The sequence below is a fragment of the Pistacia vera genome, unplaced genomic scaffold (assembly GCF_008641045.1).
Source record: "Pistacia vera cultivar Batoury unplaced genomic scaffold, PisVer_v2 Contig956, whole genome shotgun sequence".
Lineage (NCBI taxonomy): Eukaryota > Viridiplantae > Streptophyta > Magnoliopsida > Sapindales > Anacardiaceae > Pistacia > Pistacia vera.
Genome location: NW_022196841.1, coordinates 1 through 13,339, shown reverse-complemented (window position 1 = coordinate 13,339; position 13,339 = coordinate 1). Strand labels below are relative to the sequence as shown.

The following is a 13,339-nucleotide window of genomic DNA, read 5'->3' as shown; positions in this document are numbered from 1 at the left end:
TTTTTTTTTTTAATATTAATCCTTATAATGTATTTTTATTTATTACCTATATTTTTGTAGTCGACGTTACCATTACATACAGGAATTCCAACTACTACTCGTCACCACGAATTATGAAATATGAATATGAGTTTCTTTATTTAATTTCCTTGGAGATAGGGTTGCGACAATGAAGGTCATATTTATTTCCTAATTAAAATAGGATCATATGAAATTAATTTGTTAAAACAATTTTAATTAAAGTGTATTTGTTTCCTAATTCAAATAGGTTGAGATTTAAACTATAACATATAGTTGAAAATAATGTGTCATTCCTAATTGTTTCTCAATGAAAACAAGGGCGGAGGGAGGGGGGGTCAAGGAGGGTCAGTTGACCCTCCTTGGCTTTTAAAAAATTTTGCTATGTTTTTACAAATTTACCCTTATATAAAATTAAAATACCAAAAAGCTGCATTATATATTTATACCCAATAAATTACACTTTTTTGTTTTGGGGGCTGTGAAACTAAAAGTAAACCCTTTGTTCTCCTGCTAAAAGTAAACCCATCATTCTCCTTCCCTCAGATGTCTTCTTCCTCTTCAATAACCTATAAAGCCAATTCTTTTCCTTTAAGGCTTTATCCACACAAGTGTAATTTTCTCCTCTTATCAAGCCAATAAGTCCCTTTTTTCTTCCATTTTTCAGGTAATACATTTTATGTTTGTCTTATTTTATTTTAAAAGTTTAAGATTAAATTATAGATTAGGAGACGCTTTTCAGTTTCGGTGTAAACGAGCCGAGCTGAGTCGAGCTTTTGGCTTATCGAGCTTGCTCGTTCAACAGTGTCGAGCTCGAGCGGCTCGCGAGCCTTATCGAGCTCTCTTATCAAGCTCGAGCTCGATAAGGCTCGCGAGCCCTTATCGAGCTTGAGCTCAATGAGGCTCGATCAAACCACCATTTATCCGGTTTTATCGAGCCAGTTCCCTTTTTTACAGCAATTGCCTGCGTACAACATTCATATTTACATCTAATGTTGAATTAACCATGACAGTTTCGAATATTACAAAATGTCTATACCTTATAAAATCAAAAAAGCTCTGAATATATACAAATACATTCCTAGGAGTACATATACAGTCCACCATCAACACGAGGAAAGGCACGATTTACGATCCATAACAACCACCAACTAGCCTCAAAAGATCTATACAAAAAGACCAGCAGCAAAAAAATGCAGGACTTCTGGAAAATAGATCAACTGCTCTAGTTGTACAAAACAACAGCCACCAAAAATACCCAACACAAATTCAAATGTTCTTTCATCCTTTTGGTGCACTATCGTGTGCAGGTGAAGGAGAACATCTTTCAATTGTACATAGATAGTGACCAACACAATTCAAGCAAATCTTTTGTTGACATAAACACTGAATCAGTATAAAACCATATTATAATACTTTATTATCAAGTAAGATATGAGGATAACAGTGATCCAATGTTCTTTCTATCCATTTGTTCCCTGTTTCAATCTCAAATTGCTAGCTAATTAAGCAAATTGGAAATCACCAAAAAGCCAAGTTAAACCACTGAAGCCTTACCTGTTTCACTCAACTCAAGCTTTACCAACAACAAAATTAAACCAATGTAACAACTGCTATACAGATGAGATACTAACCTACCCTAATTCACTGCACACCAACTTAAGGTTATTTCATTTTAAAATATCTCCAGCGATACTGTAATCAATAGCATATTGCCAAGCACAGAGTTTCTAATTTTGATTAATTTAGTATATGTGTGCACTTCAATATTCAACATTGTTGAAAAATCTCAAGGGATGATCAAAACAAATTTCTAACATAAGGTGGTAACAACCATATTTTGAGAGATTCCAGTGCTGAATAAAGGGAAACTGAATTTTTAAAACTTCTTTTTGTTGGTGGTATGTCACTTTCTGAATCCATCAAAGTGGAGAAACTGTGTGCTTAGCAATATGCATTTTGTAGACATCTGAGATATAGTTATACAAATACAACAAGACTAGCATGAGCAGGATCACAAGCATAGATAATCCATAAACACACCTACCTTGTAAATGATCTCTTATTTTACAGCAGTCTGTCCAACACTTGATAGTTGATATACGTACTTAACTTTTGCAAAGCTATCAACAAGCCATCTACACTTTTTCTAGTTGAAATAAGATACACGGTAACTGTAGTAAAAACTATGGCTCAGATGTAACTCAATGTCAGTTTAAGAAACGTCAATTTCATAACTCAATTTTACTACAAGGATTTGATCTAGACCAATCACCTTTCTACAGACACATAAGTAAAGCTAGTATAAAAACTACAGTTTGGAGAATGCAAGATTCAAAATCTAAATAAAAAAGCTAGCATCCATAGGAAGACGTGTTTTGTAAGGTTCTTGGGAACCAAATTAAAATAGATTAAATAAAGAATTTAACTAATCCATGAACTTCTAGTGCTCTATTTAAGCCGAAAATCCCTATTGTTTTTAGCCATGATTGGAAAATAGAGGAATAATTGGTAAAGGCAATTACCACAAAAAGTAGTAGATGAGCACAAACATTAGCATTTCATAACTCAATGTACTTTAGCAATTACAGTTTCTAAAAATCCCACACGGGCAAAAGAAGAGACAACACAATATGTATTCTTTTTGAACAATAGCATCCCTAGAGTAAGCATCCACTCTGGTAAATGTTTTCTTAGGGGGCTGCTTGGATGTACAATAAAATTTTGTAATGACGCAGAAAAACTGGTAACGAAATTTGCGGTACATCATTTCACTTCTCTAAAGCATAAACAAACAAACCTGGAATGTTTCAGAGTGTTGGCCTCCTTTCCGTTTGCCGAGATCGAAGATTGCGATAGAGATTACGATTCAGAGTGTCTGGTTCGTGATTTGGGATTGGGGTCTTTGATTCCGATTGGTATTTGGGGTCTTTGATTCCGATTTGGGATTTAGGGCGAAGCCATGAACTGAAATGCGCTCTGCTTTGTAATATCGTGTTATTTCAATTTGCACTTGGTGGGGGGGACTGTCATTTTTAAACTTTTTTCACTAAATATCAGTTATACCTAGTAGTTTAAAAAATCACAAAACACCTTAAAGTGTACAGTGCTTAATAGAGTCGACCAGGCTCACGAGCCAACGAGCCGAGCCAGGCTCGTGAGCCCCGAGCTGAGCTTCACTGTGTGTTCGAACTCGACTCGGTTAACGAATCGAGTTCGAGTCGAGTCGAGTCAAACCGAGCCTTATCGCGCCAGCTTCGCTCGTTTACACCCCTGTTACATAATTGTTAATTCCGGTCTCTCAACAAATATCAAACTATCTATAGACATCTTGGAAGCCATAAAGGTGAGTTTATTAAGTAACATGAAATTTTAAAGTCATAAAATTGCAGCCAGGGACTGCATTTAGACAACATATATAATTGGGAATTCTAAAGTTATACCTTCAGTAAAACCATCATAATTGACAGAAATAGTACGTTCAGGAAAATTTACATCAAAAGGACGCACAGTAAAGGTCCAATGTTCACCATCCTGCAAAATATAAGTAAATGGTTACCATTGGATCAAAATCAGCTTTGAAATAAGGTTTGTCTCTTGTTAACAGAATCCAAAACAGATTTCATAGAGCAAATCACTTATTATTAAGAGGCAAATACCAAGCTTTAATTTTTTATCAGTAATTTGACTTCATTACCTCGGCTTTAGCTGATGCGGCACCGCCAAGATCTCCCATGTGGATCTCGCTCCCTTGAGTGTCCATCATTACCGCAACAGCAAACCCTTTCTCTGCGTTCAGCCGCCGCACACGTTCGATAACTTGCCGATGCCACTCACGCGTGCCGTGGCACATGTTAATTCGCGCCACATTCATACCTCCTACAGCCAAAGCCTCCAGCTCCTCAAACCCGCACGTGCGTGGTCCGATCGTGCACACGATCTTCGTCCTGCGCGTGCTCCTGAACCCATTCTCCTTCAGCTCCGCCTCCGTCACCTTGTCAACCTCAATCGCTTCCACATTCGGGCCGCCGACCGTCGGGAATATAGGCGGTTTACGCTCATCGGGGACCGAGACTTCGGTTTTGACGGCTGAGATCGGTTTGAGTAACGGCACGTAACGAGAGAGGCGGAAGCTGGACTTTGGGAGGGGCTGTTTAGGTAATGTACGTGATGGCGAGGGCGTAATTGAGAATGAGAAGCGGAGAGACTGTGATGTGGCTGACGACGACGGCACCACCATTATCGCCCGCCGCCGAGAGAGATTTGAGATCGAGAATTTGGGAAACGGTATAAGAGGGGTTTGGACAGAGGACTTCAGCTTTAGACAAATGGCACAAAAATGAACACGTCAACCGTGTTGATGAAGAGAGGGTTTAAGAGGGGTTTGGACACAGGACTTCAGCTTTAGACAAACGGAGCAAAAATGAACACGTCAGCTGTTCCCAACCGTGTTAATGAAGAGATAGGTGTTTTGACAGTGACAGGTGTCTTTTGTTGACAGCACAAATGGGCTTGGAAAATTTAAAGCCCATTTTCATTAACTTGGCCCATCAAGGCCCACTAGGTCCATTTTAAGAACTTTCTAGCCCAATCCAATTCTCAGAATTTCTTATGTACATATTGTTATTAAAATCTTTTGAATTACTTTTATTTTATTGTATTTTTCTATTACATTGAATATTTATTTATTTAATTTGTGTTAAAAGCAATACATTTTGTTATGAAGGTCATTTTCCTTCTGTTATGCCTAAAAAGATAGAGCTGACATGGAGCCTCATCAGTAAAGGATGGTCAGAGTTCAGAAGGGTTCTGTGCAGTCCAGGTGCGGCCACGTCGCGCCCAGCGCAAGTGGCATGGCTCCTGTCAGTGTAGTTGCTGGGTGTCAAGCCAGCAAGTGGCTGGAGATCGCCCAAGTGTCAAAGCCCTGCTTTAATCGAGGAAATCTCTCGAGCAGGTGATCAATGAGACACAAAGAAAGGATTTGCATGACACCTACCCACTTACAACTTTCATAATCATCACCTTGAGTTTTCCCACTATAAATAGAGGATTTCCCTCTCATTTGGGGGGTTAGCTGAATTAGTTAATTTTACACTGAAATAACTCTCTCTCTAAACTGTAACTCAGCTCGCTGAACGCAACCTAATCACTCTCTTATTAATACAACAACAGTAGACGTAGGATTCGCTCCAAAGCATCCGAACCACTTTAAACATTGCCTCTCACCCCTTATTTAACATAATATTCCCATATCACGTGTGACTTCTGAGTCCGCTTAGCATTTCACACGTGCGAGTTGTTGGTGTCAAAATCAAACATCAACACCTTCCAGGGGTGGAGGGAGGGGGAGTCAAGGAGGGTCAGTTGACTCTCCTTGACTTTTAAAAAATTTTGCTATGTTTTTACAAATTTACCCCTATATAAAATTAAAATACCAAAAAACTGTATTATATATTTATGCCCAATAAATTACACTTTTTTGTTTTGGGGGCTGTGAAACTAAAAGTAAACCCTTCGTTCTCTTGCTAAAAGTAAACCCATCATTCTCCTTCCCTCAGACGTCTTCTTCCTCTTCAATAACCTATAAGTCAATTATTTTCCTTTAAGGCTTTATCCACACAAGTGTAATTTTCTCCTCCTATCAAGCCAACAAGTCCCATTTTTCTTCAATTTTTCAGGTAATATATTTTATGCTTGTATTGTTTTATTTTAAAAGTTTAAGATTAAACTATAGATTAGGAAGATGAAATTGTCAATGGGACTACAAATTGCATCCATTTTTTATTTATTTATAATGATATATTGAAGTTAGAGGAAGTAAGGAGATAGTTTTTAAACTTATTTTGGAGTTGGCATTGGGACCACATTGTTTTACCCATTCCATATTGCCCTTTTTTTGTTTTTTATATGGAGAAGATGAGTTCTTATGACCACATTGTTTTACTAATTTTTATCTTTGTTATATATAAGTGTTTGATTCAAATGAATTTTGGAGTTGGCTTTGGGATCACAATGTTTTACCATTATAGCCGAATTTGTGTTTTTTTTTATATGGAGAAGATGAGTTCTTGGGACCATATTGTTTTACCCATTCTTATCTTTGTTATATAAAAAGTGTTTGATTCAAATTGATTTTGGAGTTGGCCCATGACAATTTTGTGTTGTTTTTTTTTATGGAGAAGATGGGTTCATCATTCTTAGGACGACATTATTTTACCCATTTTTATATTTGTTATAAAAAAGTGTTTGATTCAAATGAGAGCTAATTTTAATTGTTTTACAAGTGTTATGAAAAAGTGGATTTAATTGTACAAGTGTTTGGTTATTTGAATAGATTTTTTACACATATCAATTGAATTTTAGCCAATGTATATAATGTAAGATATATTTTTAAAAAATACTACATTAAGATTTATTTCAATTCAATTTCTATTACTTTAATTTAATTCTTGTTAAAGTACTTACAAATTAGAAAAAGAAAGAGATATACTTTTGAGTTGGGATGTGTATGTATTGTTATAATACTTTAACTTATTAGCTTTATAAATTTTTGTAGTAGTTGTAATTTCACTTATCTTAATAATTATTATTGTATACATAGATTATTGTTATTGTTTGGTTTTATTGAGTACTTAACTTATTTTGCTGTATTTTTCTCTATCAAGTAATAATATATTATTGTTTTGAAATAGTATGAAGAGATATTTCGAAAGAAAGTCAACAATGATCTCATCATTTGAACAAGAGGAAAATATTGGTGATTCAAGTAAAAATGTGGATATTGATTTGCGAGATCTTCCTACGGATCCAGGCTTAAGACCCCGAATTTCAAATTATGATCCTAATATTCAAGATCAAATTCGAAGAATATATTTGGAAATGGGTCGTTGTCAACCTAAGGGCCATAAGTTTCCTTCTAGGTATTTTCATGGATTTTCAAGACATTTTGTTGTTTCTTGGTTTAGTGAATTTGAACAATGGTTGGAATATAGTATAGCCAAAGATGCTGCATTTTGTCTTTATTGATATTTGCTATCTTTTTAAACCATAATGATAAAGGGGGTGGTGATCGCTTTGTTGGTCAAGGGTTTTCAAATTGAAAAAAGAAAGAAGAATTGAATATTCATGTTGGAGGTTCTAATAGTGCTCATAACCAAGCTCGAAGAATGTGTGAAGCATTATTGAATCAAGACCAACATATTCAGATATTTTTTTATCGACATTCTTCTCAAGCACGAATAGAGTATCGAACTCGTTTAAATGCTATAGTTGAATGTATTCGTTTTCTTCTAAGGCAAGGACTTGCATTTCGTGGTCATGATGAATCCTATAATTCAAGCAACCAAGAGAATTTTCTCGAGCTTTTACAATTTCTTGCTAATCATAATGAAGATTACAATGTTGTTGCTTTCAAGAATGCTCCTGATAATCTCAAATTGACATCACCTGAGATTCAAAAAGACATTGTAAGTGCTGCTTCAAATGAAACCGTAAGTGCTATCATTAGAGATTTAGGAGATTCATTATTCGCTATAATGATTGATGAATCTCGTGATATCTCTAGGAAGGAATAGATGACTATTGTCTTACGTTATGTTAACAAGAATGAACTTGTTGTGGAGCGTTTTCTAGGTGTTAAACACGTTACTAGTACCACAACTCTCTCACTCAAGGCAACACTAGATAATTTCTCTTCAAGGCATGGGTTGAGTTTTTCTAGACTGCGAGGACAAGGTTATGATGGAGCTGGTAATATGCAAGGAGAATTTAATGGTTTGAAGACATTGGTTTTGAAAGAGAATAGATGTGCTTATTATATTCATTGTTTTGCCCATCAACTCCAGTTGGCTTTTGTGGCTTTGGCAAAGAACCATGATGATGTTAATAATCTTATTAATATCGTGGCGATTGTGGTTAATATTGTTGGTGCTTCGTTAAAGCGTTGCGATCTTCTTAGAGATAAGCAAACTTATAAAGTTATTGAAGCTCTTTCTGATGGTGTACTTTCAAGTAGAAAAGGTCTCAATCAAGAGACTAATCTACAACGTGCCAGTGATATGCGTTGGGGTTCGCATTATGATATGTTAATGAGCATAATCTTGATGTTTCATTATCGATGTTCTTGAAATTGTGGCAAAAGATGGGTCAAACTCTAAGCTAATATTTGATGCAAAAAACATATTTAAATTAATGCAATCATTTGATTTTGTGTTTAGTCTATTTTTTATGAAAGATATACTTGGCTTTATAAATGAACTTTCTAAAGCACTACAAAGAAAAGATCAGGATATTGTAAATACTATGAATTTGGTTGAAGCATGTAAGCAAGCTTTACAATTGATGAGGGATAATGGATGGGAGACTTTATTAAGCAAAATTTATTCTTCTTGTGCCAATCATGACATTGATGTTCCTAATATGGATGACAAGTTTTTTATTCAAAGGCGATCACAACGTAAGGCTCAAGGTATCACAAACGTGCGTCATTATCACATTGAATTATTTTATAATGTCCTAGATATACAACTTCAAGAGTTGAATAATCGTTTAAATGAGGTAAACACTTAATTGCTTATTTGTTTGACATGTTTATGTCTAAATAAATCGTTTGTTGCTTTTGATAAACAGAAATTGATACGCCTTGCCGAACTTTATCCTGATGATTTTTCTGACTTATAACTCATGACACTTGATTCTCAACTTGATGTTTATATTTTGGATATGCACTCTAATGTCAAATTTATGGGATTAAAAGGGATTGGAGATCTGACAAAAATGATGGTTGAAACTAAGAAGGATGGAGTGTTTTCATTAGTTTATTTGTTGATAAAATTAGCATTGATTCTACCCGTTGCCACTGCTAGTGTAGAGAGAGTATTTTCAACAATAAATTTTGTGAAGAATCGTTTGCGAAATAGAATGAGTGATCAATGGTTGAATGATAGCTTAGTTGTGTATATAGAAAAAGATGTATTTGATAGTATTGATGATGAAGTTATTATACAATATTTTCAAAAGATGAAATCCCGTCGAGGACAATTATAAATGTACTAATTAACAAGAATTGTATTGTTGTTTTAACTTTGACCCCTATACATTATTTATGGCTGAGTAATACTAGTCTTACAAAGAGACATATAAAGAGTCAAACCCAACTCTTGAAAGAAGGGAAAAAAAGAAAGAGAAAAAGACAATCATGAATTTTAAAGGCTGAATTTGACTTTTTGTATAGATCTTTGTATACATCTTTGTAAGGCTAGTATTACTCTTTCTGGCTACGCCCTGGCACCTTCTATATATTCCACAATTCGATTTAATTTCGCTTGTCTGCAAGAGATTGTTAAGTTCCATTTGTGGGTGCAATTAAAGCCTAAAAAATAAATTAAGTAAAAAGAAACCATTTAACTTATCCATTCAAAGAAGAATTTATTGGTTCACGTGTCGACAGATCACAGCTTCAACTAGAGTCAGCCAATCTGTCAGGTCTCATGGGAATAAAAACAAAAGTAAAGGACATAATAGTAAAGTTTGGAAATTTTGAATTTCCAAAAATTTGGAATTTCCCACCCAAATTAAACCGCCCTTCGGATTTCCCCGCTTTTAAATCTCCAAACCTAACAACTGAACATAAAATCTCAGATCCCTTTCAAAATCCTATTTATTATTTTCATTCTCCCTCGCTTCTCATTCTTCTTTCTTCTTCTTCGCTCTCCAAATTCTCAGGTCTCTTTCTTCATCCACCTTTCTATCTTCGTTCTTTCTTCAATTTTCAGATTTTCAGTTCAGGTTTCATGTAGGCTTAGATTGAATTGAGATCTTGATCTCGTGTTCTCTTGCGTTTTAGTTCATTTTTTCTTTCAAGACTTATATCAGATCTGGATCTTTGTGTTGCCAATTATTCCAATTTCTTTAGTTATTTTTCAAAAATGTTTTCGATTTTGTGATTTCTTAAAAATATTGGTTCAGTTAATTTTTTATGATTTTGTTTAGTTTTAATGAGTGTTTTGAAATTTGAACAGGTGAAAGATGGCGGGAAAAGGTGGGAAGGGGCTTTTGGCCGCGAAGACCACGGCGGCTAACAAGGACAAGGAGAAGGACAAGAAAAGGCCGATTTCTCGGTCATCCCGTGCTGGTATCCAGGTTAAGCCAGCTTCACTCACTCACAATTTTGTGTTTTGTTTAACTAATTTGCTTCTCAATTCAGTCTAAATGGTAAAAGGAACCAAAAAAAAAAAAAAAAAAAGAAGAAGAAGAAGCAGAATGACTCCTAAAATCCTGCTTTGTATGAGCTTATATTTACTTGCGAGATGCTTGTAGCTATGTGAAATGTACTTGTTTGAAGTAATCTGTAGATATATTTTAGTCAATTTGTTCAAACAGGGTTTACGTGGGTTACTTGTAAATGGGTATAGTTTTGTCCCAAGAGGTTCCCTTTCATAAATTTTCTTTTGCAGAAATTGGATTGTGAAGCAACAGTAGATGTGTTTTGAAATTGAAACTGTTTCTGATGCTTTATACATAGGAAAAGGTATGTTTTTGTACGGATCTGTGAGCAATTTGGTAGTAAGAAAATTGGTAGGCAAACTAAAGCAAGAAAATTTTGAGTAGGCCAAGGTCCAAGATTAGGCAGGTCGTCCATTTTTGTTGACCAAATTTCTCAGCGGTGCTGAAATTTTTAGGAGAGTTTATACATTTATGCCTTTCCTCTTTGATTAATAGTTTCATTGTTATTTTAATTTTGGGAAGAAGGGTAGTAGCAATTTAAATGTTAATATAAATTTCAGTTTCCTGTGGGTCGGATTCACCGCCACCTCAAATCAAGGATCTCTGCAAACGGTCGAGTTGGGGCAACAGCTGCTGTTTACTTAGCTTCAATCCTTGAGTATCTGACTGCTGAGGTTCTTGAGCTGGCTGGAAATGCGAGCAAGGATCTGAAGGTGAAGAGAATTACTCCAAGGCATTTGCAGCTTGCCATTAGAGGGGATGAGGAGCTTGACACACTCATCAAGGGAACCATTGCTGGTGGTGGTGTGATCCCTCACATTCACAAGTCACTCATCAACAAAACTGCCAAAGAATGAGTTTTTTCTCTGACTCTGGATGGCTTATCACTGAAGAACCCTTTTGTTTTATTATGTGTTTCTGTTTGTAGTTTAGGTTAAAAGTTAGACATGGGTTTGTGTTATTATTAGTAGTGTTGTCTAAAATATCTTAGTAAATACGGATTAACGTTTAGGTTTGTCCTCTGGAACTAATATGTTTGTTCAGGCTAGGTGTACTGTTGTTTGTTTGATTGCCCTAACTTTAGTTTTTCTCGTTATCTTAATCCATTCTGCTTGTCATTGTTTTTCTGCATTTTTCGCTTCTTAACCTGATACATGGAGGCTGAAAGAAGCCATCATTTATGCTATGTGAACTTTCTTAAGGTATTGTTTTCAAATGTCTTGTGCAGCTTTGCTTTCTCGGCCTGGTTTTGGTTCGGTTTATATTTTTCGGCTCAAGTTTTTCCTAATTTTGCATACTTTTTTATTGTGACAATGGGAAGTGGGATTGCATGTTCAAAACTTCAAATGGGTATATTTAATGCGAAGCAATCAACTAGATATCTAGCTTATCATTGACTGCCACATGCAATTCAGGATGTGTTTGGTTGGGTAATTTTTTGTTATTTAAGAAATATTATCTTATTTTGTTGATATTATCAAGCTTTTAAAACCCGAGGAGTGACTTAGTTATTTCTTCGGGTTGGCCAGTTGAATCATGATGTCATTATGCTAATGTTAGTATAATAATGTCATTTTAACATCAACATGATATATAAAAAAAAAAAAAAGCGATTCAATTATTGGGTTGAACAAGCTAGATTGGTAATTCATAATAAAAGATTTGGTTCAATTGCGGTTTAAACTAGGTTATTTAAAAATTATGGTTTTTTAGTTAAACCGACTTGGCTTGATCATCGGTTTTTGATTCAATTGATTGAACTGATTGGGTTTTAAAATCATGGATGTTATTATGGTTGGTTTTCAAGTAATAAAAATTTTGATAATTTTTTAATATCAATATTAATTAGTGTATAGACAATAATCTGAATATATTTTTTTAGTTATTTTAAGATTATTAAGTAATTTTAATTTTGATACAATTTTACTCTTAATTAATAACATTTTTAGCTAGTAATGTTTTTGTTTGAAAACAATTTACAAGAATATTTATAGATTATTTTATTTTTATATATAAGATTTTTAAAACATTATTACTTTTATATATTAACTAAATTACTTAAGACTAGTTAGATTTAGCCACCACCAGTGGCTAATGTCGTCGGAACGACGTATAGTTGATTAGATGTAGTCGATTGTGTGCCGTTTCAAAGATTGTCGATTGCAGTCGACGGTTGGTGGTCATCTTGGGTGGTGAGGAGTGTTTTGGCTAATTTTTAAATTTTTATTGTGGTTGGCATGTTTTAACAAAATCTCTAATATACGGTTAAAAGAAATAATCCAAATAATAATATTAAAAAAAAACAATTTAGTAATCTATATAATATATCTATTATAATTAAATATATTAATATAATAAATCTATTAATTTATTTAAATCTAATTAAATATATTTAATATAATATTTTTAATAATCTTAAAAGTAATCTATCTTTTTATTAATATAATATTTCTTCAACCAAACGCCCTTCAGTATTATTATTATGAAATATTAAGTTGGTATTGCAACGCAGAAATGAGACGTTTCAAGGATTCCTCATGTGGCGTTTTTGATATCGATGATGCAAAAACTAGCTTTAATCTATTAGGTTCGAATGTGATTGGATTTGTTTCTATTTTTTTTTTTTTTTTTAAATAAAAGAAATAAGAATCTTTTATCAACAGATGATTTGATTTGACAATTTTCACTTTGTTTAGGGTGGCTGAAGCCCCATTAGTGGCCAGTCAAAATTTATATAATTTAAAAACTAATTCTATTTAATTTTCGTGATAATCATATTACCAAATAAAGCTGCTGGAAAGAAGATATTTTATTTTCCCTTCTGCCAAATTAGGCTCTTCTCTTAAATTGTTCAGCTCTACTGTTTGTGCACATATTTTTCTTCATTTTATGAAACCCTATTTCGATCTCAACGTATTCTTTGTTTCACCAGTTCTGATTCCGTGTAGAAACGGGCCGGCTCACTACAATAAACTTAATGTGATGGAAACAAAGCACCTAACCTAATAAAATATACTACTTTCGAAGAAACATTTTCTCAATCTATCTTTCTTGTTCTTATCAACTTCATTTTAATTATAAACCCATCTTTCACAAC

At 34.3% G+C, this 13,339-nt stretch overlaps 2 protein-coding genes and 1 pseudogene across 2 annotated transcripts; 2 read left to right on the top strand and 1 right to left on the bottom strand.

The window, feature by feature from the left end:
• Positions 1-3,364: 3,364 nt before the first annotated feature.
• LOC116121034 (pyruvate kinase isozyme A, chloroplastic-like) lies at positions 3,365-4,444 on the bottom strand. Its single transcript, XM_031406993.1, has 2 exons — positions 3,716-4,444; positions 3,365-3,552 (listed from the first exon to the last, which is right to left on the bottom strand). The coding sequence occupies exons 1-2, from the start codon at positions 4,256-4,258 to the stop codon at positions 3,424-3,426; spliced, it is 672 nt and encodes a 223-aa protein (XP_031262853.1). The 5' UTR covers positions 4,259-4,444; the 3' UTR covers positions 3,365-3,423.
• A 2,740-nt stretch (positions 4,445-7,184) lies between these two features.
• On the top strand, positions 7,185-8,144 carry LOC116121022 (annotated as a pseudogene).
• Positions 8,145-9,645: 1,501 nt separating this feature from the next.
• On the top strand, positions 9,646-11,338 carry LOC116121032 (histone H2A variant 1). Its single transcript, XM_031406991.1, has 3 exons — positions 9,646-9,741; positions 10,038-10,158; positions 10,803-11,338. Exons 2-3 carry the CDS (start codon positions 10,045-10,047, stop codon positions 11,097-11,099), a joined length of 411 nt encoding a protein of 136 aa, XP_031262851.1. The 5' UTR covers positions 9,646-9,741; positions 10,038-10,044; the 3' UTR covers positions 11,100-11,338.
• The last annotated feature ends 2,001 nt before the right edge of the window (positions 11,339-13,339 follow it).

Bases quoted from the DNA above. Each gene is read 5' to 3' on its own strand.
- LOC116121034 (XM_031406993.1), bottom strand. From the start codon at position 4,258: ATGGTGGTGCCGTCGTCGTCAGCCACATCACAGTCTCTCCGCTTCTCA. The intron at 3,553-3,715 runs GTAATGAAGTCA...TATATTTTGCAG, and splicing joins CCGCATCAGCTAAAGCCGAG to GATGGTGAACATTGGACCTT.
- LOC116121032 (XM_031406991.1), top strand. From the start codon at position 10,045: ATGGCGGGAAAAGGTGGGAAGGGGCTTTTGGCCGCGAAGACCACGGCG. The intron at 10,159-10,802 runs GTTAAGCCAGCT...TATAAATTTCAG, and splicing joins CATCCCGTGCTGGTATCCAG to TTTCCTGTGGGTCGGATTCA.